At 37.9% G+C, this 21,295-nt stretch overlaps 1 protein-coding gene across 5 annotated transcripts in view; it reads right to left on the reverse strand.

Annotated features, from left to right (window-relative positions):
- Positions 1–2,410: 2,410 nt before the first annotated feature.
- rnf111 (ring finger protein 111) overlaps positions 2,411–21,295 on the reverse strand; it is a 38,305-nt gene continuing 19,420 nt past the window's right edge. The window contains exons 4-15 of one of the 5 annotated variants that reach the window (XM_042727623.1): positions 19,420–19,577; positions 14,668–14,793; positions 14,239–14,570; positions 10,647–10,899; positions 9,122–9,491; positions 8,696–8,821; positions 7,867–7,984; positions 7,407–7,487; positions 5,804–5,899; positions 5,405–5,491; positions 4,809–4,912; positions 2,411–4,066 (exon numbers count right to left, since the gene is read on the reverse strand). In XM_042727623.1, the coding sequence (XP_042583557.1) occupies positions 3,949–4,066; positions 4,809–4,912; positions 5,405–5,491; positions 5,804–5,899; positions 7,407–7,487; positions 7,867–7,984; positions 8,696–8,821; positions 9,122–9,491; positions 10,647–10,899; positions 14,239–14,570; positions 14,668–14,793; positions 19,420–19,577 (1,969 nt within the window). In that variant the 3' untranslated portion in view covers positions 2,411–3,948. Of the gene's footprint in view, positions 4,067–4,808; positions 4,913–5,404; positions 5,492–5,803; positions 5,900–7,406; positions 7,488–7,866; positions 7,985–8,695; positions 8,822–9,120; positions 9,492–10,646; positions 10,900–14,238; positions 14,571–14,667; positions 14,881–19,419; positions 19,578–21,295 lie in introns of all 5 variants that reach the window. The other 4 variants (XM_042727621.1, XM_042727620.1, XM_042727622.1 and 1 more) reach the window with 4 other exon arrangements.

Genomic DNA, 21,295 nt, shown 5'->3' on the forward strand with positions numbered 1-21,295 from the left:
TAAATTTAAACTGTCCCAGATAAGGGTATGAATACTTATGCAATGGAATCATTTAAGCTTTTTATTTATAATATTTAACATTAGGCTGCAACACAAAACATGGAAAAAATGAAGGGGTTTGAATACTTTCGCAAGGCACTGTATATACCAAGTAAAAAAACAAAAAAAAAACCAACCTTTTTTACAATTACTGAGAAGCCAGTCATTACTGTCAATCTTGTGTCATCTATTTAAAAAATATTTTAAGAGTTTATTTGCAAAAACAGATACCTTAGCTGTAATTTTTAGTTACTTTTTAACCTAATCAAAATAACCCAACTGCAGTTTGATTGAGATTAATTGGAATGCACAGTGAAGAAAAAAAATTTTTTTTTGCAAAGGAACTCTTCATTAATATGTCATATACAGGTCCTTCTCAAAAAATTAGCATATTGTGAAAAAGTTCATTATTTTCCATAATGTAATGATAAAAATTAAACTTTCATATATTTTAGATTCATTGCACACCAACTGAAATATTTCAGGTCTTTTATTGTTTTAATACTGATGATTTTGGCATACAGCTCATGAAAACCCAAAATTCCTATCTCAAAAAATTAGCATATCATGAAAAGGTTCTCTAAACGAGCTATTATTAGTCTAATCATCTGAATCAACTAATTAACTCTAAACACCTGAAAAAGATTTCTGAGGCTTTTAAAAACTCCCAGCCTGGTTCATTACTCAAAACCGCCAATCATGGGTAAGACTGCCGACCTGACTGCTGTCCAGAAGGCCATCAGTGACACCCTCAAGCGAGAGGGTAAGACACAGAAAGAAATTTCTGAACAAATAGGCTGTTCCCAGAGTGCTGTATCAAGGCACCTCAGTGGGAAGTCTGTGGGAAGGAAAAAGTGTGGCAAAAAACGCTGCACAACGAGAAGAGGTGACCGGACCCTGAGGAAGATTGTGGAGAAGGACCGATTCCAGACCTCGGGGGACCTGCGGAAGCAGTGGACTGAGTCTGGAGTAGAAACATCCAGAGCCACCGTGCACAGGCGTGTGCTTTTGAACCAGAAACAGCGGCAGAAGCGCCTGACCTGGGCTACAGAGAAGCAGCACTGGACTGTTGCTCAGTGGTCCAAAGTACTTTTTTTTTCGGATGAAAGCAAATTTTGCATGTCATTCGGAAATCAAGGTGCCAGAGTCTGGAGGAAGACTGGGGAGAAGGAAATGCCAAAATGCCTGAAGTCCAGTGTCAAGTACCCACAGTCAGTGATGGTCTGGGGTGCCATGTCAGCTGCTGGTGTTGGTCCACTGTGTTTTATCAAGGGCAGGGTCAATGCAGCTAGCTATCAGGAGATTTTGGAGCACTTCATGCTTCCATCTGCTGAAAAGCTTTATGGAGATGAAGATTTCGTTTTTTCAGCACGACCTGGCACCTGCTCACAGTGCCAAAACCACTGGTAAATGGTTTACTGACCATGGTATTACTGTGCTCAATTGGCCTGCCAACTCTCCTGACCTGAACCCCATAGAGAATCTGTGGGATATTGTGAAGAGAAAGTTGAGAGACGCAAGACCCAACACTCTGGATGAGCTTAAGGCCGCTATCGAAGCATCCTGGGCCTCCATAACACCTCAGCAGTGCCACAGGCTGATTGCCTCCATGCCACGCCGCATTGAAGCAGTCATTTCTGCAAAAGGATTCCCGACCAAGTATTGAGTGCATAACTGAATATAATTATTTGAAGGTTGACTTTTTTTGTATTAAAAAACACTTTTCTTTTATTGGTCGGATGAAATATGCTAATTTTTTGAGATAGGAATTTTGGGTTTTCATGAGCTGTATGCCAAAATCATCAGTATTAAAACAATAAAAGACCTGAAATATTTCAGTTGGTGTTCAATGAATCTAAAATATATGAAAGTTTAATTTTTATCATTACATTATGGAAAATAACTTTTTCACAATATGCTAATTTTTTGAGAAGGACCTGTATATTATATATACATATGTGTGCAAAAGTAAAAATATGAATTGCTGCACATTATAGCAAAATTGAACAATTGTTCTTTTATGTGAGGGAACTACCTATATTGATTTTAACTTCGATTTTTAATACGAAAGGTAAACTTTTCAAAAAGCTGGTTTATCAGATAAAATATGAATATAATAAATCATTTTTGACATTAGTGTCCATTTATCAATGCTTGGAGCTGTGTAGTACCTAACTGCCATAAATAAGAGAATAGCACAAGTTTGTGAAGTATTTTGGAACGAGGTTATGACAGAAGTGCCTAAAACCAATTTTACTGCTGTATTTTAAATAAATGAATAAATACATATAATTACTGCAGTAACAATAGTGACCATGGTAAATTCCTCTAAAGGTTGTCAAGTTCAAGGAGGCACAAGAATGGACACATAAAAGAGTTACCTAACTTTATTAATTTCATTATTTTAAAACTAATATCAATCCCATGGAACATCATCCTGGGGCCATTAAGTCTATGAATGCATGGACGCCTGCCATTAAGTACTGCATTCCAACACTCCATTCAAAATTATTACAGTTTTTCCTCAAAAGTCGGCAATCAGTGTGGAAATACACAGCCTCAGCACACTCTCATTCTCACAGCACTCCTGTCTTTTGTCTCTCATGTGCAAGTATATGCAAGTTAGCTAGTTGAGACTAATATTAGTGTTAGGATTTCAAAGCAGCAAAAGAAAAAAAAAAGAAAGAAAAACAAAAAGGGGAAAACTGTTTGCTGCACAGTTGCAGAACAAATGTTAATGACAATATCTGACAAGGAATAATAAGCTAACAAGAGTCACTTTCTAGGTTATTGAGAGAGATAAATGAAGAAGGCTAGGAGACCCTGATGAAACAATAAATATTCTGTTTCCCAGCTGTTTCTTCAGGCCCGTCTTCCTCACACGACCAAGTCGACATGTGGAGCTCGTCTGAGGAATTACACTTTCTCAATTGCTCGATCAAAAACTTCATTGTACTATAAAAACAACAATCAGAATACAGAGAGGTGACATTCATTTTCTCTTTGAAAATACATGAGGTGAAGTGCGTTACATGTGACGTTAGATTGAGGTGCTGAGAGGGGACTGATGGAACACAACCGTGTGAACGTTCCAGGAGCCGAAGTGTGCAGTTGGTTCTCATCAGGGCTGGAGCTGAATTCATTTCAATTCCATCAGTTCAGGATCGAATGCATATAACTGTAAAATGAAACGGACAAGAAGCATTTCCATATGCTTTTCTAAACGAACTTCCCGAACTGAGTGAGCACTGGTAATGAGCCGAAGTGAAATGGAACGGGCTCCAGCCCAGGTTCCCGTGTTGAGAGTGAACTGGTGTGAGGGTGAACACTGGTACAGCAGCTGATCTCTTAACCATGATCTTGTTTCCTAATTAAGGAATGTCTTGATGATTCACTTAAAAAAAATCTATTTCAGATCACATTGTCTAGAACATAAAACTAATCAATATACTGATCAATAAATTGAGTCCTGCAATGTTTTAAAATGGAGGCTGACAATCTATTCCAGTAAAGCAAGGCATCAGGTATGTAAAAATGCTTCTTTACTAGAGCAGCAATCCTCGCCTGCAAGTTCTCAGGCCTTATGAGGCCTATTTCATTATATGTGCAAAGAAATGCATTGCAAGGAACCATGCAAAAATAAAATACAATGACACTTATGAAAACAAAAGCTACATAAACCCTTTATAAATACAATACAATTCAAAACCCTTAATGAAGATGTTATTTCGAGCTGTACTGGTACTACATGATAGCTGGCACACTAGGCTCGATGCTTTTTTTGTGGATTGTTGTTTTTCTTATTTCCCATAGTTGCGCAGGTATTTCATGCCATCTTTGGTTGAATGCGTTACTGACGAAAATGAAAACAGATAAATGTCCAACAAAAGGGTTGCAAGAAAAATAGCATCAACTCTCTGGAGATAACTGAGCCTCGATGTCCACTCTGCAGATGGGGCATTTCTTGTTAGTGAGGAGCCACTGGTCTACACACAGTTGATGGAAGAGGTGCATACATGGAAGGCGCCTGCAAAAAAATCAAATAAAAATCAACTGATGTTCAAACACAATGAAATAAGGCATTTATACCATTAGCAGAACGGTTAAAAACACATTGACCTATGCAGAGTAATTTACATGTTCCAGCAGAAGAGGGCAGCACAGAACATAAAGAGAAAGTATTCATGACTGATGATGAGTGCCTAACAGATCAAATTATAACCCTGGAGAGTAGCACATTAAATAAAAAAAAAATTTGAGGCCGAGATACAACTAATTTGAATATCTGGAATCTGAAAGTTCCCCAAAAAATTCTAAATACTGAGAAAATTGCCTTTAAAGTTCCCCAAATGAAGTTCTTAGCAATGCATATTACTAATCAAAAATTAAGTTTTGAAATATTTATGGTAGGAAATTTACAAAATATCTTCATGGAACATGATCTTTACTTAATATCCTACTGATTTTTGGCATAAAAAAAATTTTAGTTTATTTTTGACCATTAAGTGGTTTTTTTTTTTTTTTTGTTTATTAATATATACCCCAGCGACTTAAGACTAGTTTTGTGGTTCAGAGTCACACACACACACACACACACACACACACACACACACACACACACACACACACACACACACACACACACACACATAAATATAATTAAATGATTTTATAAACTACATTATCAGACATACAACATAGACTACATACAATAAATAAATACAATAAATTCTCTAGTACTGATGGAAAAAAGCAAGTCAAGTGTTTACCTGACATCCTCCCCTTCTTCCAGTATAGACAGACAGATGGTGCACTTCTCCTCTGTGTCTTCCTCCGCACCTTCCTCTTCCTCTTGCTTACCATGCAGCTTTCTCTGTGCACGAGAAAGAAGCGTAACAGCCATTATAAGTAGAATCACTGCACCTAAATTCAAATAAACTGGCGAGCAACACATAATAGCTCTTCCTGTGTCTTCTTTCCCCCAAATACATAGTTGATATGAATGTTTTTAACATGGTATATTTTAGTAAGTAGTGCTGCGGTTGATGCTGGTGATACAAAAATAACCACACAAGAGCAGCATAGCATGTTACATAAACATACAGCAACAGTCTATTTTTATTATGAACTGCGTGCTGATCATTTAAACAACACGTCGAGCAGGAACAAGCAGCAACAAAACCTAAACTTCAGACATTGCACATTATATATTTTCAATAAAAAAAAAAAAGACACACACATTGTCAGTGTGCTCCTCAACTAGATTGACTAGGCCATTGTTGACTATTCCTGCCCCCGTTAACATCTACACAATATGTGAGCTAAAACATGTTATCCCAAACTATTTGTTCACATTTTTTCTCACCGAGATTGAGGTTGAGTGCATATTTTTCCCAACAGATGCCCATGCTTCAGGTGCTAACTGTTCCTCAGTGTCTCTCTCCAGCACCCTGTATTAGGGCGGCAGGGTTTTAGATTACTGTTATTCAGGAACCTTTTGCTACATATCAGTGACATTTCAAATGTCTACACTATGCAGCTTTTGGCAATAAAAGGACTGGGTGAGGATGTATCTGATGACACAAAAGATCTGATTATTGTGGCTCCTGGTTAAGTTTTTTTTGTGTGTGTGTCTAACAGGAAGCCCCTATATATAATATCCTCAAGAGTCTTTTTGCAGACTGCTGGTCCATTATCACCAAACGGGACTTTATTTTGACCACCTCAGTAAAACACTGATGTTTGTAAGTGAACGTGTTCTCACCTTTTTGTATTTGTGTGGATAGGTGCACCTCTCTATGGTAACCTGAGAGGCCCCTCGGTTCACAGTCCCCAGTCGCTCTTCTAAATGCAGCAGATCCTGTTAAAACACACAACTGGTTACAAGTGCTTATAAATAGGTTACATCATGACAAATTTTTGGTAAAAAGAACAGAACACCAGAAGGACTAACAATAACTAATCCCATTAATGGGAACGTCTGTGAGCAGCTGATGTTCTGTGGATCTTTCTGAAGAATCCCACGGTTAGATGTGATTTAAAGTTTTATTTTTGTTTTCAACAGACTGTGCGGAGTGTATTGTTCTGTGGATCCATCACAATGTAATGCAGGCTGTACAAAGAGGCTGTTATTGAAGGATGGGGGAGTTTAAAATGATACTGTAGACCAGTGCTTCTCAACCTTTTTTTTCCCAGCGGGCCGCACTATGGTCCAAGGGCAAGTCTCGCGGGCCGCACGCATATCATTTACATATTACGTCACCAATACAAACCAACCTGATTTATAATATTATAGCCTAAATATTATGATATCTAATCGATTGCAATCATTGAAATAAATAAATAATCTACTCCCCATAAATAAAACACCTGATGCTGTCAGGAGCTGACCAATTTTGTGAAATTCGGCTCGAAAGGAGTAACAGCACAATGAAGTTGCGATTTTAAGATACAGTCTGTATGAGCATGACTTGACGCGTGACATTGCAGAAAATTTGCATTCACAAATGAAGCCTATGTTGATCCAAATATGAAAAGCACTTTCGGATTTAATAATATGAGGTTCTCTCCAGAGATGTTTTGCCACATTTCTGAAATTAAGGATGTTTGCTGCATATGAGTGTTTCCATTTGCCTGAACTTCTTCAAGTGAGTTGCGGGGTAAACCGAAAATCCAGCTCTCTCCTTCACTGCTGATACTGTGACTATTCTTGTTTGTATGTGTTCATTCGCTGGCATTTTCCACATTTCTTTTTTCTCCCTTAAAAACAAATTTGTCCATTCTGATGCTCAATTTTACCGAACTAATGGCTGTTGATGACTATTTGAATTGAATTCTGACAAAGTGCGCGCTTGTATGTGTTCGTTAAATGCAGAACGTTATGTAGGTCTGCTCATGTCTGAAAATGATATATGAAAAACAAAATAATTTTACATAAAAACATTAGGCTATAGCTTATATTTCTTTAGTACATTTTAAAATAAATGTAAAAACTAAAAAACAAAGTTATTTTTTTTAATTGTGTTCAGCATGGTGGGCCGCATTTGAATTCGTGACGGGCCGCGGGTTGAGAACCACTGCTGTAGACAATAACAACTCAGCTTATGAGTGAGCAGAGCCAAAAATGGGCTCAGAGCTTTTCACATGCAAAGGGGGAATTTCTTCAAATTACATCTCTCTCTCTCTCTCTCACACACACACACACACAGAAACTTTATTATTAGCTTTACCCTTTTAACAGCTTCTGGTACGTCATTAGTAATATTAAATTAGTTAATGAACTCCAAAAATTATTTCCATGCATTCTTCAGGAATTGAAGAAGCAAGTTTGGATCACTAATAATTCTGGTCCACATTCCAGTTCTTACCTCATATGTGCGGCCAAATGTCATTCTGGAGGAGATGTAGCGAATATGTGGATATGTCACTTCAGGCATTGATCCAGTGTGCTATGGAAAACAGAGACATAAAATTAGTGACGGCACCAAGCAGGAGAGAAACAGAAAGAAAAGAGAATGCAACTATTTTATCAAACAACTCTCGTAATTTGGGATGCAATATTTATGAGGCATTAGAAATTATTCACACGCATGTGTCACTCCATATGATTCAAATATATTAAATTCAAATTTCACACTTCAAATGTCTAATGAGCTTGCATTATAACCTGCAATGCATAATTCATGCACCTGAAATAACAGATGCTGCGGATACACGGCTCGAGGCCGCCGCCATTAATCTGTGCCATACCTGAGAGCAAATCAGGGCTTTTTTATTCATGCTAATGAATGCATATATTTCAGCTGAAGGAGAGGAGTAGCAACTCACCATCAGCTGTATAGGGAAATGGTGCAGTCTGGGTGGAGGGTGATAGTGAGGCAGATGCGGATGTAGGTGTCCTGAAGGGTAAGGAGCTACAGTAACACCAGCCTCGATGCCCAGCTCCCTAAAACAGCAAGAAGACCCAAACCAGCATGTTAAACAACAGTTTAAACACCAACATCATGACTAACAGAACCTGACATTATAGAGATAGGCAGTCATGATGTCAATTTCAAGGCTAATTCACCACAAACTCCCTCAGGAATTACTAATTGGTTTTTAAATTAGAGGATTTTGATTATTATTATTAGGTATGTTTTGACATTTGATGATAATTACTCAGGCATATTTAAAACACGTTTTGAAGAACTAACATGTATGTTCCTATTCATGTACTTAAAGGAACAGTTCACACAAAAATGAACATTTTGTCATCATTTACTTACCCTCATGTCAAAGATATTTTGAAGAATTCTGGTAATCAAACAGTTGATGGTCCTTACTGACTAGTATTTGACTGTAGTATTTATTTCCCTATTGTGGAAATCAATGGGGACCAACAACTGTTCAGTTCTTCAAAATATCTTCTTTTATATTCAACATAAGAAAGAAACTTGTAGAGGTTTGGAATGACATGAGGATGAGTAAATGATGACAAAAATTTCATTTTTGGGTGAACTATTCCTTCAAGTCTTGTCAAGCAACGTTAACCACACACCTTATTTTAATGATAAATCCAAAATTGAAATTGTAAAAATCAACTGGAAATTCATGAGGGAACCCATGGCTGCCACGCTGGCAGTTGTCAAACCATCTACTATTTAATGTACTCTACCATGCGGTCCTCTGGTCAGCCTGCCGAGGATGCGATGACATAGTTTGAGGGACGTGAATGTGATGTCCGTGACCGTAGTTAGGGTGCATTCTATGGGGATGCGGCGGGGGTCTCTCATGTGCTCGCTAAGGAACGAGGAATAAACGTTATGACAGAAAAAAAGACTAAAACCTGACACTGTTTGCAGGGGCATTAACATAAAGCACCTTAATGAAAGAGTTCTTCTTAATACATAAAGCTTAGGCTTTGCCATTACAGGCATAAATTACATATTAAAACAGTAAAAAAAAAAAAATAATGTATATTACACAATATTACTGTTTTTATTTTATTTCTGATTTTATTTCTGAACAAATAAATGTAGTCTGGATGAGCATTAGAGACTTGTACACAAACATCATGAAACAGAGCTCCACAGCAACTCACGTCGGGTGCTGCATCATTCTGCGTCTCTGAACCTCCATTCTCTGCAGTATGTCATGCTGGTGGAGCCTCTGGACAGGGTTTGGGCCAAGTACGGGCAGGTGGTGTTGCAGCGCCTGGTGCTCAGGGGGAAGATGCTGCGGCAGAGGGGCACTGGAGCCTGGTAGATGGTGGGAAGGCAGGGAGGGTGGAGCAGCTGGGGGCACCGCGTGGCCCGGGGCGTGAGAAGGCAGTGGGGTGTGGAAGGGGAGAACGGGGTGTGGGATGACATAGTCACCCTGTGGAGGTGGCTGTTGAGGGGGAGGAGCATTGCTGTGGGAGTGAGGACAGGAAGAGGAGGACTGGTGGTGCAAGGGGCGCGGAAGTGGGCCGTCTGTAGGAGAAAAGCAGAAAAGTTAGTATAAATGACAGAAATTCATCCCCTTTCCTGTTCTTTTCTTACTGAATGATTCAAAATGTCCAGACAAGTCAAAAAGTGCATCGAAAACAACTAACTGTGTTTAATGGTAATTACTGGGAGGATTGAAAGAGGTTCATGGAAACTCAGGATGGTCTGGATACTGTCCACGTAAGTATGATTACCCTGGAGCAGATGAGTTTAACTGTTTGCTAAGGATTTGACACTCAGAAGGGAAAGAGGAAGAAAGTAAAGGGAAAACAAAGAAAAAGTATGGCCGCGAGATACAGGAGATAAATATAGCGAGAGAAAACGGGAGAATGTGCAAACAGGTGCTCCAGTGAGCTGTGAGTGGCAATTACTCCACTAAATTCAGGCCCACCAGGGAGCCCTGCCACGCTCATTTATATTCCACACAACGCTATTGTGAGCAGAATCGGCAATTAAGTGGGACTGCTGGGCACACTACCTGCAGCACTTAACACATTAAACATCAGGTGTTTCATCTAATTACCATAAAGCACAGGCGCCAGCATCTCAGCATCTTCACATTCTCACTCGCACACAATAAAATAAAAAGGAATAATCTCATATCCATTTTATTTTACTGCCTTATTTTTAGAATATCTAATAAATTTGGGGTTTAACAGTTCGAATTTCTCAGGTCCAGGCTGAATCATTGTTCTATGGTCTTTATTTGATTCTGTAAATACATTTATTTTATATTAGTCAATTTGTATATTGGTCAACTGGAGTCAATACAATAACCATTATTTTAACATGACTGGCCTTTATTTATCTGACTACTATCATTTTTATTTTTCAGGGGAAAATTATCTAACCTTTAAATCCATTAAACTCAATGATTTAGAACAATGCGGCACACTATTTTTTTTTAAATAAATGTGAACATTTATATAGGAAAAATAACTGAAATGATCTGTTGTGACTTTCCAATTATATGAACAAAATAAATAATTATAAATTACATTTTTGTTTTCAGAGGCACTGTTATACATGACAGCAGAAACTTTTTTATTTTATTTTATTTTTTTAAATGAAACATTTCACACCTTAATTATCATTAATTTTGGATTAACATGATTAAAATATTACTGTAAAAGTGCGTACAAGGGGGATGCATGTAGTGCCTGCAGGAAGAGAGCTGAGGAGGCTGGGGCTGAGGCTGGGCCACTATGGCTGAGCTGAATGAGTCAGCCACAGTCTGCTGGCTGGGTCCAGGTGCAGCCTGGGAAACGTAAGCAGGGGGCCGGGAGGCGGAGCCTGGACAGCAGGGATCGAAGGCCGATGTGCCGTGGAACCCTGTGCTGCTGGATCCACTGCTACGCAGTGCACTGCTACTGAGATCCACCGGCAGAGTCTGCTGAGACAGAGAGAGAAGCAGGAAAATAGAAACCAGCAGTTAATCCAGCAACAAACATGATGTTTTTGAACAAAGACATCTGGTGCATTAGCATATGGCTGATGAACTGACTTTAAAGAAATATAAATGGTTGTCAGAATGTTGCTTTGGGGTTGTTTGTAGTAGTCAGAGAAGTATTTCACATCTGAACATGTGGTCTACCTGCTATAGCCTTGCATATTTTGTTACAGAATAAAATAGTATTTTATTACTAAATATTATCATTATCCTAATCATCAATAATATTTTTTATTTTTCAATATATTAAAGGGATAATTCACCCAAAAATGAAAATTATCATTTATTACTCACCCTCATGTCGTTCCAAAACCATAAGACCTTTGTTTATCTTCAAAACACAAATTAAGATATTTTTGATGTACAAAGGAAACCAAAATAACGACTTCATTCAACGATTCTTCTCCTCCAAATCACATATTTTGGATAAATTGTTGAATAAATTTGTTATTTTTGTTTGTGCACAAAAAGTATTCTTGTGTCTTAGTTAAATTATGGTCACTGAAGATAGTCCTGATGGGTCTTTATCTTTTTGTTTTTTTTTTGTGTTTATATTATATTTTTGTTTTTTTTTGTTTGTGCACTTTAGTTTTTGTTGTCACTTCCATGTAAATCCTCAGGAATAAACTGTTCCAAGGACCTTGAACTTTGCTCTTTGTTTGGTGTGCAGATTTTTTTGCCTTGGCTTTTTGTATTTTTCTTCTATTAATTGAATCTACGCACCCAATTATAAACTTACTTTTTTGCTTAACCTAACTGGAGCAGAATTTTTTCATACTGAACAACTGATGTCTCATGGACTATTTTACCGATGTCCTTACCAGAGCTTGAAAATGGAAAAAAAATTCAATCGGTTCACTCCGAGCAGACACAATATTTTAACGCTTCTGTTCCTACACTCCTCTGTTACTACCGGTTAATAACATTATTTATATATATATATATAATAAGGAGAAGGTCTGGTATTAACACTTATTAAACACAGATATTAGTTTCTCTCCACAACAAATCCTCTAAAGTTAAGGCTATGCGTTTAGGCTATAAAAACGTCAATCCTAAAAAAAATTAATGAAACTGATGCCTACCTCTTTCATTCGGCATGAATCTAAAAGTTTACATATTCATGATCTGGATGCTAAAATATTATTTATTATAGGCTAGTCTTAGTACTTTCATCGACGTAAAACATCATCCTTCACATCGGCTATATCAGCACAGTGAGGCAGTGCTTGCTGAATGCAACAGATTGTACAACAAAGCAGTGTAACTTTTTATTTGTTTCTTTAACTGTATTTTATTTCGATAATGAACAGGCTGCAATGTCGCATAAATATGCTGTGTCTGTGTGCGTGAGGCGCCAGCACGATATCATACCAACATTTGATTTCGTTTCTGTTTCTGTCAAAATTTAGTACTTTTCCGGTTTTCGTTTTCACTCCTTGAACCGGTTCAGACCCCTGGTCCTTACTACATTTCTGGGCCTGGGAACATTTCAGTTGTACTGCTGTCTATGGAGGGTCAGAGAGCTCTCGGATTTCATCAAAAATATCTTAATTTGTGTTCCGAAGATGTCTTACGAGTTTGGAACAACACGAGGGTGAGAAATTAATGACAATTTTCATCAATCTATCCCTTTAAGTTATTTATATTTTTATTATTTACATTTAGTCTCCCCACATGAAAACATGATGTGCTGGTGACTGCTTGTACCAGACTAAAATAAATATTGATTGTTTTCAACAATTTGAGCTGTTCCAATAAAATTTTGATAAAATGCCACTGGAGTGCAATAGCTGCTTCTTCAGTGAAACTAAATCACTGTCTGAGATTAACTTATTAGATAAACTTTTTATAAGTGATTTTTAATGTGGTGGCACACCATAATATCTGGAAAATAATGTGTGTGAATATATGGAAGGCAAGAATGTAACTGTGGTAGTTGAAGAGGATCATTCAAGTTGAGCCCCATATTTAGCTTGATAAGCAGTTGTCAGTTTGTCATGCAAGAATGCTGTTTTGCTCCTGCTGCTTCTGACAACTTTGACAACCCTGAAATGATGTGCTACTGCTCTTCTGCTCCACCTCTGATTATAAGGAAGCTACTGTAATAGCTTTATGGGACAGGGCTCTGGAAAAAGTTTGGAAGCTACAGAATGACCAACATCTCTAACAACACTTAATATGTGCAAAGTTATGTCTGCAGCAGACAGGCACATATTCAGATCATGTGAGATTCCACATGTCTCTTATCTTGCAGTTGATTTGTTTGCAGTCTTGTTTTAGTCAACTGCCTGAACGGTTTAATACCTAGGTTTAGGGGTTTGTTCAATAATGAGCTGCATATCTCATAAAATAATAACTTCCACATACTTCAAAAAAAGGCACATATCAGGTGACAAAATGACACTAGTCAAAGAAATGATACGCATAACAACCAAAACAGTATTAAATTCCTTTCAAAATGAGGGCATTCACCCCAAACCTAATCCTTCACACACTTGTATGTATAAAACATACCTGACATCACCTCGCTTCACTCTACATCTCCTGTCTGCGCATATCTGATGAATAGCTAACGGCACTTACTGCTCATTGCCCCATAATCAAAGGCCACAGACTTTTGCCAAATGCATTTCGCATATAAACAACTTTGTTAGCCCAGCATACACTGAGACAAAGGTTCACGGCATACATGACCAAAAATACACAACTTTCTCTTTTCACCACACACAAGCTCATGCACAACATGACTTCACTTCTCTATGCTGGTAAATAATAGAATTCAGCAGCCAAGACAATTAGCTCAGTGTGAATTATTCAACAACACTGAGAGGATGGCCTCAAACAAAATTCCTGGTGGAAAAGCTCAGCTCCAGAAAAATGATTTTTTTCATAAAGGTGCTTTCCTTTTCATCATCAAAACATGAAGGGTGATTTAGTATTTCAAGAAGGCAGAATCGTAACTAATTCCAAACAAAAACATATGCTGTTAAATGCAAACCATGTGTGAAATGAAAAACAGACGGTGTTGTCAACAATACGGACATTATGATTCAAACAGTCAACATATTATTTTGATTTTCCCCCCTCAATTTATGTAGCAAAATAGTTCCCCCCCTCAATTTATGAAGCAAAAAGGGTTTAATTCATACACACAATGAACAAAGACAACAAGAAAATGGGTTTCAGTATCAACCCCTACAGAAGCTTATAATATCCTCGCCTTTTTTAACACTGACAATACAAGGTTCTCAAGAAGCTGTTATGCGGTTATTAAGGTACCTGGTCATGGTACTGGTTACTGCTGCTCACCCCTCCACAGGGCGCAGGGATGGCAGTGGGCCTCTCCAGAGGGCAGCTGGACTCTGGGAAGGCTAAGGAAGAAGGGACCGGGGTGGTGTGGTGGTGATGGTGGAAGTGGTGCGAGTGACCATGGGAGTGCTGGGAGCCAGACTGCTGTGTCGTCCCAGCCTGCATGCACCCTGAGTGGGTGTGCCCCATGGAGAGGTGCCCTGAAGATGGCCCACTGCAAGGAGAGTGCTGGGGGCAACAAGAGGGTAACCTGGGCATCGCCACTCCTCCATTCTCACCAGACAAGCTTCTTCTGCTGTCATCTGATTGGGGGATAAAGACATACAATTAAAAACCAATACAAACATATCACTAATCAAAATCAATGTCAATTATTGGACACCAGCATCTCGAGTTTACCTTCGGTGGCAGTGGTGTTGGTGGTGCTGGGTCCTGGCACTCCACCATGGCTCTGAGCAGCCAGTGTGCTATCAGGGGCGGCCGCTGCGCAGCTACTGGAGGGACCAGGACCCTCCTGTGGCGATTCTGAGGTACAGGCATTATGGGAAGAGGAAGAAGAACTGACTGACTGTGGGTGTGTGCTGTCAGAAGTGGTTGGCACAACTGAGAGATCTGAAGATGGATCAGCATATACAAAGACACACACAAACATAAATGGTAAAACTTCTAATTAGTGATGAATAATATATTGGTGTATATGTATATTTGTGTATTTTTTTTCTGTGTTGGTCAATACTAGATTGTTTAAATGTGCATTCTCATTTTCCCCTTAGATTAGCTTTGCCATCATTTAATTAAATCAATTTAATAATACTGTTAAATTAGCAAATGTTTCTGGAAACATCTCTTATGCTCACTGAAGCTGCATTTATTTCATCAAAAACATAGAAACACAGTAATATTGTGAAATATTATTATAATAAAAAAAAAAGTGTTTTCTATTTTATTATATTTTAAAATTTTATTTATTCCTGTGACTGCAAAGCTGAATTATCAGCAGCCATTACTCCTTCAATGTCACATGGTCCTTCTAATATGATGAAATCAAACTTACATTTTAACAAATTTATTTGCAAGTTTTATCTTTAATGCATTTATTTTATTTTTTTTACATAACTTTTTTCCTGTCATATTTGATCAATGTAATGTGTCCTTGCAAAACGTATTAATTATCAAAAAAAATTAAATAAATAATGATAGAAAATACTGGCCCCGCATTTTTAAGCAGTAATAATTTTCATACTGTACATCATAATGTTTTGATACCTAAATTCACTTGTAGCATTTACAATGACTGATTTAAGTTTTTTTCAGTGTGTTTTATTGTAAATAAAGAAAATGAATTGGTATCAGCCAGAATTTTACCATCAGTGCATCCGCACTTTTAACTACAGCTCAGCTGCAGCAGACCATAACTACACCTTCACTAATAACTATAAAGATATTAATAATAGGGGTCTTCTTAACTGTTGCAACTGGCAACAGATGGTTTCCTCCAGCTCTAGAACATCAGTGTGAGCATGCATGTGCATTTTCACACTCACACACTTTATTCACGAAGTGGCCCATGAGGATAGCTACTCATTAACATTCCATTGTGAGTAATCCATCTGCTTTTTCCTTGCAAATTAATTTCTCACTCCATCAAAAGAAATGCAAATGCAATCATATCTCAGCCTACTCTTTTACCTCCCCGCCAGCTACAGACCCCAAAAGCAAACAAAGAGACACTTTATGACAGTAAATCAAACAAAACAATGTAAATGAGTTTTCCTTTGACAAACCTCGAGATTCGGGAGCATATCACAGATTAATGAGATAACACTAAACAGATTTTATTTCCTTATCCAGAATGGCAGTTTAATTGGTTCCTATACTAGTTATCTCTGAATCTTTGGGGCCAAGTGGCTGATTGCATAACATACAGACTTCATTATGTTGCCTGCAAATTAAATCAGAATTAAACTCAATTACACACAATAAAAGGGATGCTTTTGGTGTCCATCAGTCTGTGGCTGTGAGAGAATGCTGTGCAGCTGCAAAGGCTATTTATGCTGCTGTGCATGCTGAAACGATATAGATTAATCATTATTAACGGGGCCTGAACACACAGTCAAGCTGCAATCCACAGCACTGAACAACACTAACCGAATCTACCAGATTCATTCCTCCTCCCCCTCACACAGAGATACAGCTCAAAGACCGCTCACAGTGAAAGATGAGTAGATTAGATGTGACATCTAATATTTCCCAAACCCACGCAGTGTTGAACTGGGTGATCTAACTCTCATTCCCTCCTTTATGTTCCAGACCTGAAGACCATCACTGCAGCACTGCAGAGTCAGGGAGACGCTCATCAAATCCTCATCAAACCTGTTACATTTCAAATAATGGCTGACAAGCACAAAATAATCTCTCCCTCGATTTTAGGGCTCAGCAAAAGTGGACAGCAGATTGTTTTTACTTGTTGTGGTTGCGCAACACATTTATGTTGTTTTAAAAGTTGCGGTTACAGCTCATGTATTTTGAGCATTTCAATTTTAGCATGAGAAGAGGTCATGACCAGACTATATTCAAAAAGCCTTTTCATGTTCTGAAACGAGGGCATATTAAATTCCTGTCAAGTTCCTGTTGCTTTCTCCCTTTGACTCCCTTTGGTTTTGCTGTTAAACTGGATGGATGGTGGTTTTCAATTCTGAAGCTAGTGATCATGAAAAACACATGAATTCATACAAGGAGGCGGGCGATATGGCAACAATATTATATCACAGTTTTTTTTTTTCAGGAATATCACAATAGATGATTTTATCTTTGTTAAAAAATATTATAAATATTAAAAAATAAGAACAAAGACCCACATTACAAATACACATAATATACAAATAAAACAAACAGGGCTTTATTTTTCAGGTACAGTATATGTGGACCCATATTAAAGCAACTGTTTTAAAGTTCTTGTGTTTTGTTGTTTTATTAACATTAAAGGGTTAGTTCGCCCAAAAATGAATTCATTTACTCACTCTTAAGCTGTTGTTTTTTAAACCTAAATGAGTTTCAGTCTTCTGTTGAACATAACATTTATTTTGAAGAACGTGGGCAACCAAAGAGTTGCTGGTCCCCACTGACTTCCATAGGTTTTTTTCCTACTATCAATGTCAATGTGGACCAGCTACTATTTGGTTACCTTCATTCTTTAAAATATCCTCTTTTGTGTTTAGCACAGGAAATAAATTAATACAGGTTTGGGACAACATGTGAGTAATTAATAACAGACATTTAATTTTAAGGTGAACTATCCCTTTAATGACAGTTGGCAGCATGTTTAGTCTCTTGTCCCTTTAAGAGCTGCACGCATCTAATATACAATCATGCATCTGTTTTTCTCTCAACTGTTTACTTTCACTTTAGACATAAGCAACTGAGTTTATTATTAAACCTTGTGTGTTTTGACAGTATTAACGTGAAAGATAACTAAGTCAAGTAATCAGGTGCTGTTTAACAGGCTTTTTAGTGCATGCGCTTCAGGTGTATGTGCTCAGAAAAAGCGCACGTCAGAACAGTACGCAAATGAAATGTTTAACCGGCAAGGCTTTAATGCACATGCAAATAATGTGCTTTTGTGACTGTGAATAAGTGCAGTGTCCCGTGAGTGTAACTCTACCGCTGAAATGTGATGTGAATGTATGTCGCATTGTACAGAATGATACGGTGGTGCCAGAATGTGCGCTGTAGCACGATGATACTATATTTTTTCCAAAAGCAAATAGTGGGGACATTTTTATGGCCACGATCAAATATCGTCATATCGCACACCACTAATTCAGACACTCCTGCTTCTCTACATCTAAAGCTTTTAAACCTTACATGATAATGACAGAAGCAGCACAAACTGAGGGAAAGAATGATACAGAGAAGGCACAAAGAATAATATAGGAGAATAAATAGGGATGTGCAACCAGGCGGCAACCTCCCGCTCTCTCTCGTGAAGCCAACAAGGAAGTGACTAAAACTGCAATTCATCGACTGGCCGCTAGAGGCTGGCTCCAAAAGGGAGTCAAAATGGCCAACTTTACAGCAATAAAAAACATGTTTACAGCCTGGTACAAAAAATTATTTTGGTCTATATAGCTTATTTTGCCCTTCATGACAACTGTGAGGGGTGATTTTTTTTATAACTCATCAGTTTAAATTATATTAACCCTTAAAGTTCTGCATAATTAAGGCCGTGGCCACTTGAGTGACAGGTGGATTGCTGCTGCTGACACTGCCGTCGAGCTAGGTGGGCATGGCTTCAGCAACCAGCTCCCGCCTTTGTGCCCATTTTTGAAGATCCGGGAGTGTCACGCGGTGACGACTGCCTCCACCTACTTTGAGCTTTAAAAACGCTCTTCAGAAAACTACGGGTGACGTCAAGGACACTACATCCATGTTTTTATACAGTCTATGTGTGCAACACATTGGTACTATATCGGTTATCTGCCGATATTGTTTTTTTAAAGGAATAGTTCATACAAAAATTACAATTTTGTCATCATTTACTCACCCTCAAGTCATTCCAAACCTGTATAAGTTTCTTTCTTATGTTGAACAACAAAAGAAGATATTTTGAAGAACCAGTTGTTGGTCCCCATTGACTTCCATAGTAGGAAAAGACATACTATGGAAGTCAATGGGGACCATCAACTGTCTGATTACAGCATTCTTCAAAATATCTTCTTTTATGTTCAACATTAGAATGAAACTCATACAGTTTGAAATGACATGACGGTGAGTAAATGATGACAAAATTTTTGAACTATCCCTTTAAGTTATCGATATCAGTCTTTATTGAATCATTAAAAGTTCATGCTCATGTCCACTACTGTTTGCATTTAGTTTAAGCAAGCATTAAATGGTGGCAAAGGTAAAGTTAATTTTTAAAAGATTAATAATTTAATATCACTGTTAAATGTAATCTTTAGCATATCTCAAAATTGATATCTATTTTTTCATAGTGAACATTATATGTAAATGCATGCGATACTTCAATTAACTAGTAGCATTTAAAACAACTGATTTTAGTTTTATTTTTTAGTTTTATTTTGACAAATTAGTATAGAATTTAGTATCTGTACATCCCTAAGTGTAAATGAAAAGGATAGGTTTCCTCACCGTCCTCGTCCACGGTGAGGTCCACGACCTCTCCAGCACTCTGTCTGAGTGGCTGGATGACGGTAGACAGGCGATGACGGCCACGTCCCTCCTGAGCTCGGCTCTGGGAACAGCTGGGTCCCCAGTGCATTCTGCCATGGCTTCCCACTGAGCGTGGCCTGCACAACACACAGATGACAGTCCACATTAACATAACTGTAAAACTATTTGAAAAAAATGCCAAAACTCAATTAGCCAATGACCGGTCATGGTATGAATGGCTGGCAAAAATGGTCCATTGAGGACAGAGAAAATGTGCTACAGAAGCAGACCAGTGTTTGTGGTCTGGAATTTGTTGTTTCCAGTGAGCTGTAGCAGGGCATTAGAGCAGCAACTTTAGCAGCTAATGGAATGATCGGCTGGAACATAAATAAGAGCCAGCTAACATGAGAGATAGAGCTCTTCACACAGACACACACATTATAAATCTATGAGAAGATATGGCACTCTAGTGCCATGAGAGCATGACATGCACATATTTCACACATATACACAGAACTATGACTAGTGTAATACACAACACAAAGAAGAAGAAAAAAATTCAAAGCATAACATGAAACAAACCGCACAATCAACAGATAAACAATAAGCTAAACCACCACCAAACACCACAACCTGTCAAGTGATCTAAGACCTTTGAGTAGAAGTAGTAGTGCATCTGTAAAAACTTAATTTCAGGATAACAAACTCAGGAAAAAAGAAATAAGTAGTGAACATGAGAGGTATTTTGTTTGAACAAGAATCCAGAAGAGGGCCACTCCTCAATGCATGAGCTCCCTGGTGTAAACAGTGTGAAGGGAGGGGGAGGGGTTTGTGCATGGTGAAAAGGGAGGGGCTTGTGTGCAGGAGATCTCAAATGCAACTCTGTCAAGTTCTGATGTCATTAGCTTTCATTAGAGTCACACTACAGGTATTACAACACTAATTAGTAAACCACTTCATGCATGATTCTGCTCCAAACATTACTTCAACTGGCTTTTTGTTTCAGTGTTAGAACAGCTGCATTTTTCTCCTCATGTAAATCATGCTCTCTTGTTCAGTCACTATTACTTGCTCACATTAAGTCGTATTGGCATCCACACAGTCAGTGTTTGGAATTGAAACTGTGTTTATTAACAGGTTTGACTCTCAAATAGTCTTAATTTTAGCTATCACTGTCTATACCTATGTCAACCATGTGAATATATATATATATATTTTTTTAAATAAAAGAACGTCCCATTTTGAGGCCACAAAATCACTCAGCTCAAAGAGCAAAACTTAATCTAAAATATGTGGATGACACAAAGCTTAATTTCAGTCTCTGTGTGTTACCAGAACCGCACATTAATTGTCACTATTAGTAATGCAGTATACAACACAATGTGAAAATTGTAATGTTTAGTAGTGGGTTTCTGAATGCTATAAACTCCTGGGGTCTTATTTATAAAACTCTCCGTAGATTCCATCCTAAAAGTGTACGTAGGCACAAAAGCTAGATTTTGAGTACGCACAAAAGTTTTCAGATTTAAAACCAGAACCTGCGCAAAAATCCCTTTATAAAACCCAGTCAGGGGAAGATTGTGTGTACGTGCATCTCCACCTCGTCTCCTCCCCGAAATCACCATATATGGAGCTTACAATGCCTTGTTTTACTATGCATAACCTCATCTGCATATCATTTCCATGCATATTCCCATGCACGTGACATTATGTTTAACACCGAGACATTAAGGAAATATGAGATGGGGACTATAATGCCATTTGTGCCATACAAATTATTTTTTTTTATTGCTAAAAATTATCCAGTATCCTTCTTATGTTTTATAATAAATATATAAAAATATCCATAAAAACA

Source organism: Cyprinus carpio, chromosome B7, assembly GCF_018340385.1.
Source record: "Cyprinus carpio isolate SPL01 chromosome B7, ASM1834038v1, whole genome shotgun sequence".
In the NCBI taxonomy this organism is placed as follows: Eukaryota; Metazoa; Chordata; class Actinopteri; order Cypriniformes; family Cyprinidae; genus Cyprinus; species Cyprinus carpio.